The sequence below is a fragment of the Pungitius pungitius genome, chromosome 17 (assembly GCF_949316345.1).
Source record: "Pungitius pungitius chromosome 17, fPunPun2.1, whole genome shotgun sequence".
Lineage (NCBI taxonomy): Eukaryota > Metazoa > Chordata > Actinopteri > Perciformes > Gasterosteidae > Pungitius > Pungitius pungitius.
Genome location: NC_084916.1, coordinates 13,614,648 through 13,632,809, shown reverse-complemented (window position 1 = coordinate 13,632,809; position 18,162 = coordinate 13,614,648). Strand labels below are relative to the sequence as shown.

At 43.8% G+C, this 18,162-nt stretch overlaps 1 protein-coding gene across 4 annotated transcripts in view; it reads right to left on the bottom strand.

Moving 5' to 3' along the window:
- The window catches only part of adgrb2 (adhesion G protein-coupled receptor B2), a 161,668-nt gene that overhangs the window by 109,742 nt on the left and 33,764 nt on the right, over positions 1-18,162 (bottom strand). For all 4 annotated transcript variants that reach the window (XM_037474375.2, XM_037474377.2, XM_037474378.2 and 1 more), the window contains exon 2: positions 3,791-4,697. In XM_037474375.2, the coding sequence (XP_037330272.2) occupies positions 3,791-4,682 (892 nt within the window). In that variant the 5' untranslated portion in view covers positions 4,683-4,697. The remainder of the gene's footprint in view (positions 1-3,790; positions 4,698-18,162) is intronic.

The window sequence follows — 18,162 nt, the reverse complement described above, 5'->3', positions numbered from 1 at the left end:
ACCAAAGATGGATTGAGAACACGGTGTCACTGCTAACGCCACGTATAAAGATATCACCTTTATCAACTTGATACATATCATACATAAAAGGTAAATCTGAAGTGCATCACTAGTTAAGCCACTGGTAAAGCAGTGGAAGTGACGAGGTGACACAATAAGGAGGTCCTCACTGTAGCTCTAAATCCTTCTGCCCCGTGGATCACAATCCCCGAGAAAAAGAGTGCTTTGAAACATCCAACATCCATCATGGTGACATGTTCACCGCTGCGCTAGCAGTGTTGTGGATGGAGCGCGCGCACACACACACACACACACACACGCAGCGACACACTTGTGTCAACACAAATAGGATCACACATACAGATGGGTGGATCAAGGATCATCAAGTTCAAATATTTGGTCCTTTTTCAGCCCTAGTGTCAACTGGAGTTGTAAATTAGCTCTATAAAAGCCACCCTTACATGTTTTTGTGACCTTCTGGAACGTATTTCACGCGGTGAGTATTTGTCCATCTGAAGCTGTTGTAAGAGGTGCAGAATTTCCCAGTTCTTGTGAACCATTCATACGCTTGTCGCTTTGGTTACACACTGTTCTCTGTCTCTGCTTTGTAGGGATGTAACCTCTGTGAGGCTTTAGTAAATGCTAACAGAGAAGAAAAAAAATGGTCGCGCTGCAAGTGGACATCAGAATAAACCTTTGGTCAGCGTGACTTGACTTTCAGATTGTCCGTCTCCTGCTATCCAAAACCTTTTGAGAGGGTTTATGAATGCCTTAAGGCTGCCTTTCAAGCGCATAAAAGCTTCTGGAGGTATGGACCGGCGGCTCAGAGCGAAACGCGATCAAAATGTTACCATGGTGAGGAGAAGACAATTAGTGAAAACGAGAAGGTGATGCACAGCGGCGTATTTGTCTAACCCATTAGATGTCAGTTATTAAGTGTGTCTGTGATGGGGGTGTCGAAGGGGGGCCGCCTGTTGATTGACAGAACAATATCTGGATTTTTTTCTTCCCCTCTTTCTTTCTAGTAGACCTGGCAGTCAGTCACATAATGTCTCAGGAGCTTTAACGCTGAGACTGTGCTGGATGGTAGGTGGTTTCTGGGAATTGCATCATGAGCAGGGGAGCTTGAAAATGTGAAGAAAATGGCCCTATGACTCAAGTGAATAAATGTGCAGCATGTTCATATTGATCTATGCACGTATCGTCTCGTATGCAATATGGAGGGATATCGGCAGCTTGTCCAATGAGTTTTGCTTTTGAGGTCATTTAATATTGTTGTAAACACACATTAACTGATGTGTATGCGATGCCTTATTTTTGCTAAATCAAAGTAGAAATACATTCACTGAGTAAATAAGTAGGGAAGTAATAGCCAACTTATTTTTTTGTCATTTATTTTCCCTTATAAGCCAATTCATATGGTAACGAGACAGCATTTGCTTGACTGTGTTTTACATATTTCTGGGCCAAATATGCTTGTTGCCATATAGTAATGTAGTTATAGATTTGATGGACAGACCCAGAACCTCGAAAATGTAGGGTACGTGTTGATTGAAAATATAACGTGACAGTCCATTCTCTAAAGGGCACGGTTTTTAATTAAGACGTGTAAAAGAAATTGAAATAATGTCAGCTATTGCAACACAAACTGTAATTCAGTGATTGCACCTGTCATACCCATAATAAACATGCAGTATTCTCGACAATAACAAGAAAACTCTGCTTCGGGCAGCCAGAACTGCTGAGGTTTTTGTCTTTGAAGGCATTATACAACACGCTTAGTGAAGGTCAGTCGGTATAACCGACTATTGTAATCCCAGACAGAATAACAATAGGAAGATATAGTGCTTTCATCCAAAGCTCTTTAGAATTTGCCTCTCATTCGTCCATTCACAGACACAACAGCGAGCTACCGTGCGCCCGGCTGAGGCGATGCTGCCCGGGTAAATAAAATAAATCTGTGCTGCGTTGGCTTTTCAAGATTGTTTGGATGGAGCCTTTTTTTTTCAAATGTAAAGCTGACGTGCCGTATTTATTACTCTTATGTCACGGCGGAGACCGAAGTCTTAGCACATTCTGCATCTGGCTGTCGACTGACACGTTCTGTGGTGCATTATATCTGACTCTGAGAAGTTTAATCATGCTAAAATTGTGGGCAAATGCATCTCAACGAGTTGGCGCAGGCACGTGTGCTTTGCCTTGGAAGTAGAAGAATAAAGTGTCTGCATTGAAAATAAAGGCCTGCAAGAAGAATCTTAGAGTCAAAAATGGTGGGACACAGCTCTTTTTTTTTTTTTTTTTTAAGCGTTGTAGGTAGTTTTTGTCTTTTTGTTGCTGGAAAACAGGACAGGAAGAGGATGGAGGCGGCAATCTGGCTCTCACTCTGACAATGTGATGTCAGGTCGACAGCTATTCTGCTATTTCAGGGTAATTAGTACATGGGGGAATTGTTGGGAGGAAAAAAATGTCTTCCTGCACTCGAAGGCTTGCACACACTTCGGCCCGGTTCTCATCGAGGGCTCTCGGCCCTGTACAGCCGTGCCTATGAGAGTGGTGAGGGACGGCGACCAGCCGCTAACCGCATACGCATGCCACGTCGGCGTCTTTGAGGCGAGACACGGGAAAGCCTACGCGCCTCCGAGGCTTTTTGTGAGCACCACCCCGAACACTCGGCGCCAACGTGGAGTCAGTCCTCTCAGGCGGAGTCTCTCCCTCTGTCCCTCGCGCCATCCCTCTGAGTCATTTAGATGATAAAATCCTCCCCGCTGATGGAATCCAGAGGACGATAACCTTCCCATCAGCAAGGTAAGACTCCCCAGAGCTCTCCCCGTATGTGTGCCCGCGTGTTGTAAAAAGGCTTAAGAATAACCGGGTGCCAATTAGTGCTTTTCGCTGTGCAAACATGCCTGTGCTACACCCAGAGGAGAATGATTATGTAATTGCGCGTGTTTATAAGGCAAACTACTTCTTACTACACACTGTAAACACGTTGACTTTTATAGTAGTCCAAATGAATCACGTCGAGGGGGTTACTCTGCGGGCAGCGATGAACTAAATCGCATATATATATAAGAGAGCTTTAGTCGCGATGCTTTTGTCCGTCTGTGTGCGGATGCAACACTTCTGCAGCCTGCAGCATTTTGCCCCAGCAGAGACGCGCACACGCACACATACTCCCATGTATTACGTGTGCGACGGGAACGTCTCCTTTGTGTTAAACCCATTGATGTGTGAATGACCAAGAATGTCCGTGTATGTGTGTGTGTGTGTGTGTGTGTGGGGGCGTGCGTTTGTGCGCACGGGTGTCAAATCGCATCTCGTCCTCACGCTGTCAACAGATGGTTTCACACACAAGCACATGTGCAGCACAGTAAACCCGAGGAGCCAGGAGCCACACCTCTCGGACACATGGGGAATCGCTAAAATATAGATCAGAGGCAGCCATTTACAAATCTTTTGATGGAAGGTTTTTAAAAGGGCTCCTTTGAACTTCGGCATTTTTTAATTACACGACAACAATAAAAATTCAAATAAGAAATTCTCTATCAGGCAGAGTCATGGGACCGCCCTCAGCTGGTATCAAAAGCTGGAATAACAAGGGGAACTTTTCTTGCCCTTTTACTGCTAGCTGGGTGAGCAAGTAAATCATTATTTAAGATTAGCGACTAGATATTTTAATTTATTCCAATAAAAATGTTTTTACAGAAGGCCAGGAGAAAAGATTTTTTTACATTGACAGTGAAGAAATGTGTGTATTTAGTCCGAGGAGTCATCACCACCACAATCCTACCTTGTCGAACATCTCTGGGCGCTATGGCGATGGCGTCGGCGGAGCGCTGCTCGGTGACGCAGCAGCCGTCGGGCGCCGACGAAGCGTTGCCGGAGCCCCGGGGCGTCTCCGGGAGCGACGGAGAAGGTGGCGCCATGATGTTGTGGTTCGGACAGATACATCCCGTCTGGGTCATCGCACAGCCGTCGGCGTCCGAAAGCCCCCGGTCTCCGCCGTGGCCGCTGCGCAGACACTCCTCGAACCACCGGCAGAGCACGCCGCAGGTGAACTGGCTGGAGTTCTCGTTGTTGATGAGCAACACCTCCACCAGCCTCAGCTCCAGCAGCTCCTTAGAGACGCCAGGCGCACCCTCCGCCGGGTGCCTCGTCAAACATATCTGGACAAAGTTCTTATCGAACTGTAGGAAGGAGTACGGCCCCTCGGAGTTGGACTGGCTGCCACATAGATCAATGACCTCCCGGCCCTTTGGAGCCGCTGTGTGCAAGTGAAGCGGGCAGCTTTGATTGGCCAGGTGGTGGTCGAGGGAGAGCAGCATGGGGGAGTGCGTCCGGCAGACGACGGGCTGGCGGGTGAAGCGGAGGTAGAGGGAGTACTTGGTGGGGTCGGGGTTTTCCAGGGACCACGAGCAGCCCGCCGCCCTGGAGGGAAACAGCTCCCTGAGGGAGAAGGAGCCGTAGAGCACCCCGGCCACGAGGCTGGAGCACTGCGAGGCGACGGGCGAGGGGGACGCCGTCACCCCGGCGACCTCGGGGACCCCGTGGGCAGCCCCATAGGCGGACGCCGCCAGGGCAGAGAGGGGGGCGAGAGCGACGGCAGACCAGGCGGCCAGAGCCCCGGCCAGGGCCAGGAGGGAGGACAGCACAGACAGACACACCCCGCCAGCAGTGTTCATCCTATGACATTCGTCCTGTAGGGGGAGGGAGCAGAGAGGAGACCGCGGGTTAGACAACAAAAACAAACAATAAGACAACCTCACGTGTACGAGAGCGGAACGTTCTATATTACTGTTGGAGTCCGGTTGGGGAATTGTTCATGGACAGAAACCGAACCGAGTTCTTCCTCAAGAACAAACACACAAAAAAAAAAAAAGTGAAACAAATCCCTGCTGGGCTGGATTAAAAGGGGTTGATGACTTGGCTTTTGAGACGTGCACTGTGGGGCCTAATCTACCCTTCCTGCTGATACGTGAACACAAACACTGACAAATGAGCGCATGCGCGCACACACACACACACACGCACACACCGACGCATGCTGAGCAGCTCCCCCAAGGCTCTGGCAAACTATTACCATCACCAACACAGTAAGCGTCCTCCAGCAGCCTGATTTTATCCCACACAATACACACACACATTGATGACAAAAGAAATTAAAAAAAACATACAGCATGTACAGTGTTTTAATATTTGCCTCGAAAACTTTTTCAATACACACAACATTTTGCTGTGCCCCGAGTGTCTGCTCCATCGCTTCAGAGTTTCGAGTGGTGCTGCATAAATGGAGTTTGAGGAGGATGTGTGGGAGACGGGAAATGTTCACACCACTCAACCCAAAAACCTTATGGCACAATAGCCAAATAACTTTCTTTCCTAACATGACACTGTGCGGAAGTTCAACCAATTTGTGTTTGCGGCACATCATTTCGATCAAGAGAAAACAACTTACAGCTGGGATATAAGGAAGACTTAGCAGAAAAAAAGCACTGCACGCAACCACAAGACGAGAAGCTTTCAGTCCCCGAAACTCTTAGAACTACACAACAATTGGGTTACTGGGGGACTGTGATTTGTTATGAAAGAAAGAAAGATGCACCGGCAGCCATTTTATGGAAGTTGCAATAAAACTAACGGCACATAAACTAGGATTTGCAGTAAAGTGGACGCCACTCCTCCTCTCCGAACATTAGCTAGTATATGTTTTGCAATGAAAATAACTGCATTTAAACCAGTATTACCATGTTAGCTTGCTTAATTAGTCTACCAACCAGTTACCCTAGTTAAAACTGCTATAAGCCGAACATGACACTAACGTATTACCTGGAGATGGAGACTAAAATAATCAACTGTCTGTTACGATCACCAGCGTTTGGAAGCAAGTAACCTCCTCCCCTCCTCATAGTGACGCAGAACCCAGGTACACCTGCACGGAGAACACCCTGTTCCACTTAACGCGGTGACGCGGTGGCGGCACGCGTTGTGTGGGCCTTTAAGCGAGCACTCAACTCCACCTGAGGGCAGCGGGCGCACGCACTTCACGGGATTTATGTAAGTCGGCGCTGGAAGCCATACGTGGTCTACCGGGCCCGGCTGAGAGGCGAGGAACTGTGCTTATCCCTCGGCCTGTCAAGAGGTGACCCCCCCCCACACAAGATGGGACAGTAAGAGGCACTTGGGCTGAAAGGAGGGTGCTGCTAACGAGAGCTCAAAGCACACCAAAGGCAGACGGAGGATTGAGGGGGGGGGGGGGGGTGAAGGAGAGAGGGCGTCATTTCAATTATACCGTTATTATAATTGTGGAAATACGTGCTGATTTATACACCGTGAAAAACAAAACCGTCTCTTTTAAGATCTCAGGCACTCTACGCCGATGCTGACGCGGAGTGATTTACGGCGCACAACGCGTCGCGCTCAAGGACAATTCAGACAACACTGCGTTTATTTTATGACGGACAGAGATTGTTTTTTTTTTTTTGCAGACATTCGACGTGTTACCTTGAGGTCACGGCAAGGTCTTTTTTGTTAAAGGAGCACAGTGATGCTGAGTTGGTGAAGGTACGATCACAAAAAAAAGTTGAAAAAGTCTAATAAAGGATATATGTAGGATTGACAAAGGAGATTTGAAAGGTGACTTTCTCATTTTTATCCCGAGCAAAGTGGGCGTCAGGAGTCGGGCAACTCATTTTTAAAATGTCATGAAATAGCACTGGTTCATTTCTTTTTTGAAAAGAATAAGCTACTTTACTGTGTCTGTAATGCATTACCAGTTAAACTAAATAATTGCAAAAGTAGGCTTAGGGATTATAAAATGGAATACATGAATGGTTTAAATGTCATTGCAGTTGATGACAGATCACCACATCAGTGGGGAGAGCTTCGTTTCAGTGCTGCATATTGGTTCTATGACAAAAATATCTAGACGACACATATCCAATCTAACTGCTAACTGTCGTCGTGCGATGGTTTAGCGTCCTGTCTTAGAAGCCCAATTAGGTCATTAAAAATCATCTGGTTGTTTGCACAGTTTTTCCACCATGAGCACCAGCCAGAAGATACTTGAATGATTGTGATTGTGATGTCACCGCTTAATCTAACAGTGGAGTAATGGCGAGGCGGGAGGACACAGTCCATCCGTTTAGGCTCTGTTTCATGCAGGCCCGTGCATGCATTCACATCTGGTGGTCAGGCTTTTATCTTTTCTGGCCGCGGTGCCATGGTGTTAGAAGAATTGTTACCTCGTTACCTGAGTAAATTACTGTAACGCAAACCTAATAGAATATACAGAAACACGCACACAGTGGATGCTCACCGACAGTACCCTGCTGTGCATTAGACCACACTACATGAAGGCTTTGGTTGCTTTCACTTTACACTTTCATCAGGCAGTGTTTGCTGTGGATCAGGCTGGTGGAGGGGTGAGACAATAACCATAGCAACTGTGTCGTTTTCTCAAAAAGTTTTTTTTTTTTTTTCTCCACCTCTCTGTTCCTGTTTGGATTCTCACCTGCACATTTTCCACAAGACATAAAGGGGTTTCATGCAGCATTGTCTCCGGCTGATGTGACAATATGACAAATGCACGGCGCAGTCGGGAAGGCTAATGTACCGTGTTGCAAAAAATGCCCGAGGACATCATGCTGACTGGCATACTACGGGGTTATAGACTATGCCATTTGATCACGCTCCGATTCTTTCAAACAAATATGTAATGATATAACACCCATAAAGGCTCCAGCGCAGCCAATGACACAAGTCCTGCTAACAATGTGTCACTGAACTGTTAAATCCAGGGACTCTAATGCAATACATTCAAAAAAGCCAGAACAGAAAGCCTTTTGGGTTTATTTGTATTTTAATTCTACAAAGAAAAGAAGCTTATATAGTCAGACACATATCAAACGTGAAGATAAATAGAATTATAGGCCAGCCCATGCATAGGTAAAACCTTACGCATATTTTACGGATGAGAAGAAGTCAGAAGCGTTAAGCAAATTGTTTTTGGGACAATGAACAATGAATATTCATAGACGCGCAGTCTGTGCAAGAGAAGGCCCTAAAGTGCTGTCTCCATGAGGCCATTCTGTCCCACTTCACTCTAAAACAGCACTTTACTGTGGGCGACCATAAATATTCATTAGCTCTGATGTCTTCCTTCCACCTTGACATTAATGTTATCACCAAGGATAGCAAAATATGTATATTCCTCACTCCCTGTCTCTCTTTGCTCAAGGCTCCGTCTTCATTCTTTAATGCAGTGAAGTGACAATGTGACTCATCTCATTTTTGTCTTCCTTGGAAAACTGAAAGAGAATAGTGACAAAACACTACGGTTCCAAACTAAAGCCACAGCGGTGAAAGTTTCACCTCAAATGAGATATTTTTTTTTAACCAAATATCCGTTGTAAAATCATGAAACTGCATCACCGTGTTTCACTGTAAGCCAGCGGAGTGGGCAGTGAAAACCCAACGTGGACCACCTGACGGCTGCTTCTAGTCACATGACTCTCACTCCCACGTTGCAATTTGTTCTGCTCAGTGTTTCTGTTTTCTTTTATTGGTAGTTTTTATTCATTTTTAACTTTTTTATTTTTTTTATTTGTCTGAACTTAATTCAGTCCCTGTACTGCTCCAACAACCCACTGTTCCCTCTTGGGATCAATCCAATCACACCACACTCACGGTGCACGATCCCTGCTTGCAAAAGAATGGCTTCTCACGTTCTCAAATACACGGACACCATCTCTAGAACAACCACCAACAATAGAAACTTCTGACCGTTCCGTAGTCTCGTGGATGCCTTTGTTAAATAAGTCCGTCACGGAAAAAGGATCCAGTCTTCCTCATCACACCCCTTTATGTCAATTGTAACTCAACCAATAGTTGTTTATACATACTTTCAGAGCTATCTTGTTCACCAATGCACACTTAATGGGCATTTTGACTGTGTTTTGTGTATTTCATTTGCATCAAATACAAATGTATAAGGTGGTCCTTTACAAAGTTCTCTCCATTAATAGCTATTAAAGAACTGGACCACAACTATCTCCCAGTAACCATTCTTGTTGTGGTCACATGATGGGCTCCTGTTAGGGGAAATGCATTTCGGGAGGGTTGCGATGGAGCATCATGACACACCCTCTTATCCTTTCCTCCTCCACACTACCCTGTATGTCCCGTTTGGGCATCTCTAAGTGGAATGTTATTGTCCAGCGTATTGATGTACAGTATTTCTCCCCATCCAGGGCCTTCAGTGAAGACCAGCGCGTGGTCCTTGTGCACACACACACACACACACACTAAACCATGAACCAGTGGACAATGTGCATTTCACACACAGGCACACATGCCACACCCCCATTGAGTGCTGAGTCTGTTTTATCAAAAATTCAAGACTTTATCCAGACACCAGAGTTTCTTTCTGCCGCTGATTAACAAGTCATGAAATGTTCCTCTCTGCCTTCCAGCATAACACCCTCATCTCTGGTCCCTCTCATCTTAGAAACTTTAGCTTTCCTCAAAGTCAAACTTTATTTACTTACCCACATCTGCATTGATGTTCCGCCTTGTCTTTCATCTTAATAAGATCTGTTGGCCTTAATATCAGGAACCAATGTCGTTCCGCTAATTTTGCCCAATTGACATTTAATAGTAATTTGTTTGTCCTTTTATCAAAGCTCAGGCCCTAGCGCTATTAAGCCGATGCTTTTAACTTACAAATGGCAAACAAGCTGAGAGGATCTCATGCTGTGAAAAGAGACGCTAGTACAAAGGCCCTCTCGTTCAGAGCAAAACCGCAATTTTGTCCGCTGGTTATGGCATACACGCTACACAACAACAAACAGACGGACACCTCCCTTGCACTCATACACATTCATACATTCACGTGTCCCGAAGGAAGAACAAGGCGTAAACCACGGGTGTGGGACGAATTGAATGGGGAATCAAGTGTGCAGTATCAAAACTGGATGAGGAGTCAATTAATAGATGTTTTATAAATCGGTTTTAAAGTGGAAATAACACTGAGGGAGCAGAATACAATGCCAACACAGTTTAGATTTGTTGATTCACCATGAAAAACATACAGGCCCCTTTTACATATTTGATGAAGCAAGATGCTTCCCTCTGTAAATCCATCGTTCATTCACTGTTAGCTGAATGAGAAATATTTTGCATTAGTATTTTAAATGCAGTCCCCTGGAGAGGTGCGTTTGCAGACCGGAGAACCAAACTTTGGAACAAAGGTAGATAAACCAACAGGTGAGGGGCTCCACATGAGGGCACTTCTAACTGAACGATGAGGTTGAGCCGTTCAGGCAAACAAGTTCACGTAGGTGGACTACAAACAGAAGGAGGAGGGCAATGTAAAATGTAGCCCAACTTTAAGAGTGGATTACCACATTTTACACAGCAAGAGGATGGTGGAGTCAGAGAGAGAATATATGTCTTTTTTTATGATCCCTTCTCATGATTAGTGACTATATAAGTGAAATTTCCATCCATATTAGGGCCATAAAATCCGCAATCAGCAGCGAGATCGAAGCAGACAGTATACGCTGTGAATGTGAGCACTGATTAAACTGCACAGAAAGGACCAGCGCTGCTGTCTACGCCATCACCAAGATATTTTCTGGGAGATTATACAACGCAGTGGCAACTGCCATATCAGCTCTGTGTTATATAACGTGCACTTTGTGTCATTACCCACACCAAATCAACAAAGAATAAATGAAAATGCCATTAGTAATGAAGCACTTTGGTAAATGTTCATTGACATGTCATCTCGCACCGCTGCAAGAAAATCACACCTCATTTACCAAAGGCTACATTAATATATATAAATATACGCTTGGAGGAAAAACATTTTTCAATATAAACCCATTGGGAAAACATTCAATCTCATTATCAGATGGACTCATAGACGCTAAAACCAATTCAGATTATTCAATATCATCCAAACATGAGTTTCAGCATTAAGTTGTGTTGCATTTACCAGGAAGTTATTGATAATGGGGGCTATTAAGTAGAGATGAGGGACTTAATGATTGTTGGAGATGACGACAAGCAAACGGATGAAGGGGACTTTGGCTTATTAAAAGGCTCATGATGAAGAGGATGTCAAAATGTAACCACATTGCTGAAAACCATGGTGAAGCAATGAGTGATGGAAAAAGTTTGAGTTTGCTTTTCTTTTCCTCACAGGATGCTATTTAATAGAAAACATAATTAACAATACTGAGCTATTCACTCATGGTGATGCGTAATTCATCACAAGTTTGGAACTAGGCCCGTCAACCGGATGCCAAGACAAATTGCGCCAAGAAATAGTTCACCTGCAACACGTTGTGTGTGTGTGTGTGTGTGTGTGTGTGTGTGTATTGCACAGCCACACATTCAACCCATGTTGGACCTGTGTGGATGCTCAACTAAAACAGTACCCTGACGTAATGTGCAGCCTCTATTTACTTCACAACATTTGTTATGATCATGTTGTGTACACTTTATAAACCAAAGCGAGATGTATACAGAGACTAATGTAACGAGACAGTGGGCCAACGTGCTCCACGCTTTGTCTGCATCAGTCCTTATTAGCGCCATTTGATCCGGTGGAGGATTTCAGCAGCATGTAGATACACAGATGGAGAAGCGTGTGTCAGACGTGACCCTACAAACCCCACAACACCTACCCTTCACACCCTAGACCTTGTTTTTTTGTGGTGGAGGGAAAAAAACAGACAAAAAAAACAAAATGTCACCATCTGTGGATAGTCTGCACAGAATCTGATGCAAACAAAGTCAAAATCCCTTTGTGTGAAGAAACACACCGCCGTGTGTACACATGTATTCATCCATTCATCGTGTGTGTGTGTTTGTGAGATGGGGGTCTAATAAGGAGTTGGAGAAAGGCCTTTCCGCTGGGAATTTCGGTTTCATTGTAAAGCAGAGAATCAGAGACGGAGAAAGAGGGTGATCAGCTTCCCTCAGATCAGCTTACACCAGCTTTCTCTTTTTTTGTACTAATGACAACGCAGATGCATGGAATGGAGAGGAGGTAGAAGTGAAAGAGCGAGGGAGGCAAAATAAAAGCTCAGTTGACACATTGTGTTTTTTAACAACAATGTTCGCAAGACTAAATATCTGAATACCAGTGGTACAATGGTTACGATATAAAATTTACTGACCCAGGAAAAACTTTCACAAACAAAACCTCTCGAAAAGTCATGTTTTTTTTCCAATGAGAATTATTCAGACATTTCTAAATACAGCATTATATGTATTTTAGACCTTAGCAAACGCGTATGTTACCTTGTGAAACGATAAAAGGCATTTTTAGATTTGCATAAACTTTCCTTGGATAAGGATATCACTTTTAAACAGAAACACAGACTATGGAGAAATAACCCATAGTGATGTTTTTATTTCTGATGCACTCTTGCAAGCTCATGATTCCCTTTCAAGGAGAAATATGCGCTGCAATCAATCCCTGCCAAAAGGGTACAGCTGTGCATCATCGCTTGGATTTCCCTGATGTAAACCTGATGCTGATTTTTTTTTTTTTCTGGAACTAAATATTGAAAAATTACCATACGCCAATTTAAATGAAAAGCCAAGTGGTCTGAATGGAAAGTAGAGGAGCATGAGGCGTTTTAAAACGCATTGTTAGAGCAGCGAGTGTGTCGCGTGGAAAGAACATTCATTAAAAAAAAGACAATATGTCACACAAAGCAATAATGTCATTAAGGTAATCTTGGCTGCGGGGTGAGGGACAAAAAAACAAACCAAACAGCCAAAGCTAAATTTATTGTGCATGTCAACAGAAATGTTTCAATTAAAGAGAACATGGAGTGAAAAGGGCAAATTGTGTGTGAGCCTGTGTGTATGCATGCATGCAGGACCCTGTCTATCTGACAGTGTCTGCTCCTGTGTATGTGCGTGGATGAAGTTGTGTTAACTGAAGATGGAATAATCCATCAGGCCGACATTCATCTCTAAATCTGTCTGAATAAAGGACACTTATTTATGCACGGATTCTTTGGAGTGCGTGTGTGTGTGTGGGGGGGGGGGTATTCTGCATGTGAGTCTATGAGAATGTTATTCAGACCACAGTGGGAGGCCACTGTTTGAGCCGACACGCGTGTGGCACACCGTGGGTATCGGAAAGTATTCTTAACCTTACATATCCTCCCCTCCGCCTGTGTGGATCTTGCTTTGCACAGATTTTTCATTCAAAGAGCACGGCTCAGTGGTGGAATAACGATCCGAAAACAATTTATAAAGAGCAATATCATTCTGCTAAGTCCAACTTCATCAACTGCTCTGTGTAAATCTATTTGTGTTTGTGTGCTATTGTTGAGGAGGTAGTTGCTGATATCTCCAGATCTTTTCCTTTATGTAACATATCTTCCCTCCACGGCTGAAGCAAAGCAGATCAAGCTCTCCCTCTCTCTTTGAAGTGTTGCCAGGCAGGGTGTTTATTTCATTATCTCCTCTCCCACTCTATTTCCTCTCCTTGTTTTTAGGGCTCACTATCAAGGGGGAGACATGAGTCAAGGCAAGGAAAAGCTGACGCTGCAAGTCCACGCCAACGACTGTGGACCGTTGCGTTTCTGTAAGGGTGTTGTTCACATCTTTATGTGTGCAATACGTCCTCATAAGCCTGGCAAGATAAGAAATGTGCTGTGTGGTTTTCTCTACAATGGCCTTATTTTATCACGGGGATTCAGGTTTGCTTTTTTTAAATTTTTATTTGGGTCTTATAGTAAAAGGATGAATGTCATATTCAAACATTGCGCGGATTTATTCCTTGCACACACACAAATGTGTCACACACACACACATACCTGAGGGGCTCAGGCACAGTCTAACATGGCGGTAGGTGGGGTAGAGATGCAAATGCAAAGATGAATCTACGCAGCACCTGCATGCCGTGTGCTTTTCCATCCTCTTGTTGGACGTGACTGTTGGCCCGGGTTCAGGTAAGTCGATTTTTGTTCATGATCACGGCTGTTTGTGATTCTGTGGCTAAAGCTCGTATCTAAAATGTTTCATCTAACTGGTAAATTATATTAGATCAAACTAAAATTCAACTACATAGCTTAGGGTTGCATTCTGCATTCCGAAGTGGACCATGCAGACTTGAAAGGCTCTGCCTGGAGGGCCTAATGGAACATGATAAACACCTTGTGCACTTCATTTTAATTATTCATAAAAATATACACGTATAGGTGCATTTAATGTTCTACTGGCAACTCATTCAGCGAATTGTTCTTTCACGTCCTCCCGGCTAACATAAACAGCAGTTGAAAAGTGTACAGAAAAGTCAACAAGAAAGTTTAGTACAACATTGGCCGGTATAAGCAAAATGTCACGGTAATTGATCACTCATGTTTAACTGGTGTTTAAGTGCTATCATTTTGGAAAGGTGAGTTTTAAGTAAAACTAATGAATCACGCTTCTTACGTTGAGTGTGTAATGGTGAGTGGTTTGCCTGCAAAATGGAAAAGCTCCACGTTCTTTTTTTTTTTTTGTACCTTACTAAGTGCCATTTTACCAGATAAACACATACTCGACAGGACGGCAGCAAGAGTTGAAACACTACTCCACATGGAAATTTAGCAACCACCAACGTTAAAAACATAGTCATACAGAAAGATGTTAATGCAAGACATAAGCATGGCTCGAGCTCTATTTCTATGCTTAAGGAAGGAGTCATAAGGTGGCATCCTCATGCCACATCATTCATGTCTTTTCCCCAGAACAAACTGGCTTCACCCCAAAACTTTTGAAAAAAACATGCACATTATGTAAGATGCAGTCCATGGAGAAAGCTGCTGTTCTACAATGATGCAGAATCACAAGGGTATGCTAAAAATAATACATTTATAAAGGCCTCAGGTGCAAGTAAGTGGCATTCATACAAATCTACGCCAAAAAAAATGGAACGCGTGGCATACATGCACGTTGCCAGGGTACATCTTTAACTTTCTGCTGAATGCTACAGAGGAACTAATCTGGGATAAACCTCAGAGTGCATTGCATTTGTTATGAAAATTAATCTCATTCCAGGTCTGTGTTTTTGCGTGCGAGTTAACACCTCTGTCTCTGTCCTCTGTCTAATCCGGCATTCTGCTGCAGTAAAGTGCATCCAATCACGGGGTGGGCCCGCTGCTAAGCGGGAACGCGGCTTAGTGACTTTGGCAGAATTGTATCACGTGTATTATGCAACGACTTTGAGCAGATTGTTGCATACATATCAAAAGTAAGTGTGTTTCACCTTTCATTCCGTAGACGTTACATGTTTGGGCTTGACTCCCTTTTCTTGTTCTGTATGACGGCGTTTGGCTAAGCTGTGACGAATCTCCCGGTACACACACGCCGCCATGCACCTCAGCCGCTGCTATGCGTTTGTGAATTGTTTTTGAAAATATGATTTGACCCGCCCCGTGTGAAAACTTTAAACAAATTGTCCAAATTCTTTCGCTGGTATTTTTTTATGTAAAATTGGATCTAACTCCGATAACTAAATTCCAGAGTATCTAGTACGCACCCTTTGCTAAGAGCCTTATGTATTTTAGAATATAGAAACATGACTCAATGCCAGAATGAGTGGATTTCAGACGCCAGCATTTGGGGAAAACATAATATCTTGTGGGAGCTTAATTTGAAAAACCTAAGCTGTCACTTTCTTCCTAAAGTTACTCAAAATGAAGTCAGATCAAGACACATATACACGACTGCGCCAGTACTATTTAATTGTCAAGGTTATACATATATATATATATATATATATATATATATATATCTATATATATGATTTTGGTTAATTTTTAACAGAATAATAGCTATGTCTGAGTCAGTGTATTGTTTAACAGTATTTTACAGAGACACTCTGCATAAATCCACAAGTTTACCACTTGGTACCAATCTGTTTTTAATATAACTAATCCGACCCCCCATCTCCCCTCCCCGAACACAGCTCACCTAAACCTTTCAGCCTTTTTACCGTTATTTCTCCCCCGTTTATCGTCCTCTCAAAATCTGACAGATGTATAAAGGAAGAGGGGGAGCAAAAAAGCCTCCCTCCTCTCCCTCCAGTCTGTCCTCCTGGGTAGGACAGACTATACCTCTTCTTTATGTATCCAGACCTGTCTTTCACAGAGATGCATTTTTTTTGTCTGCTTCACTACTTCTTCTCGCCTCATGCTCTGTCAGATAGAGAGAGGCAGAGCGACGGTGAACGGACGAGTCAAATGTGGGGAAAAGAAAGAGTGACAATGAAACAAGGACCCTTACGTTCCATGGGTCAACATCAGGGACCCATCACGAACCCCAACAAAATGGTCCTTTTTGAACATGACCATCACATCAAATTATACCCGAGTCACAGTAGTCATAGTAATAGTATAAAAAATGTATGTATGAGTTTATGTTTGTGTAAACGTTTTTACAATGATGCCTGGCAGATGGACATCGTGATTCCCAGGTCCATGTGGCAAGCATGTTTAATATCAGATAATGTCGCACTAAACGGCATCAACTACATTCTGTGTTTTTAAAAGCACAAATAGATGGAATATCTTCCAGCAGAAAAATTAAAACGCCACACACCGTGTTTGAGTGTTGCTTCTGGTGTTTTGAAGAAAAAGGGGGAAATTGCCCTGTTAGGCCACTTATGCTGCGCTTGGTGTTCAATCGAGCGCGGAATATTGAAATGCAGCTGCTAATGACAGCGGCAGAGGACCGATTCTCACGCCGTCAGAATCTGTGTCTGGGTATCTTAGCACAAAGAAGCTAATCCCCATTGATGGGGCATTCGTATGCCAGTTAGGAAGCAATCGAAACGTCGCTGACACGTTCCAAATTAGCAACAACTTGCCCAGAAATAGATTTAAGTATAAGATAGGAGGATGCAAGATGCACAGGGAAGTGCATCCTTAAAGACATAACATTTATATTCTAACTCTAAGAACTGGTAATATCCAGAGAGCTGAGTTTATGGAGAGACAGACGTGTTGATGTCAGTTAAGTAAATGATAAAGCGTATTTTCCTAAAGTAAATGCAGGTCTTAAGTACTTATCGTTAAGTTGCAGCCTTGCAACAAATTTAGGGACTTTGATTTCATGCCGTAGCGCGCTGCTAACCAGTGCTTCCGCACGTCCTTTTTATCCCTCTCCACTGAACATGTCTAAACAAGGCTGTCGACCATGTTAAATGCAACAATATGATAATCACCATCAGACTCGAAATAATACACCACGATAACTTTGCAGAGACGTGAGACGTGCCCGAGAAGAATACATGCCGTTTTCTTGAGCAGTGAAGACAAGCCCCTCATCCGTGGTGCAATTAGATAAGCCTTGGCATCTGATTAACGGCGGCACGCAAGCGACGCATTTGTAAGATTAAAAAAGAAGCAAACGTGGACACCTGGAAGTAGATTGTAGCAACTTTTTGCATTAAGAGTTAATGCATTAAAGGTTTGACACGGGCCTTTCAAATTTCAGATGTTCAGGTTTTCTTCAACACAAGATCTCCCGGCAATAGGATATATTAATATAATAGATAACATCAGGTCTCTGAAAGGATATTTCATATAAGTGAGTGAATCACAGGTAACGAAAGGGAGAAATTCAAGCTTTAGAAAATGGCCTACTTTTCTTAAGAGGCAAGAGCAACATGACATTATATCTTTATCAAGGCAATGAATGAATTTCTAAATCGGTGATAGCTAATAAAAATCTTCTCCGGTATGTGTCCATGTGTTCCGATGTTGTACCGAGTCTACCACTAAAACTAAGCTTTTTATTTTTTTACGGCTGTCAAGGGCACACAAATCACCCGTAAACAAACACGAAAATGAAACACACTATCTGTGTGGAGACACAGTAGCAGTAGGTGTAAAAAGAAAAGTGGGAAGGCAGCGCAGAACAAAAGGAGAAGCAGACCAAGGGTTGGAGAGGAAGTCGATGAGAGAGTGAGTGAGCATTGAAGGACGCAGGTCTGAGGGGGGGGCTGAGATAGTGGGATGGAGAGACGGAGCAAGGTGGGAATGAAAGGGAGCTCTGGCGGATTAAGTAAAAGGAGGGCGGATGTGGTTCTGCCTCCTCTCTTTTAGGCCGGAACTTTATCTGCGGCTGCAGACTGGAGGCGGCGCGCCG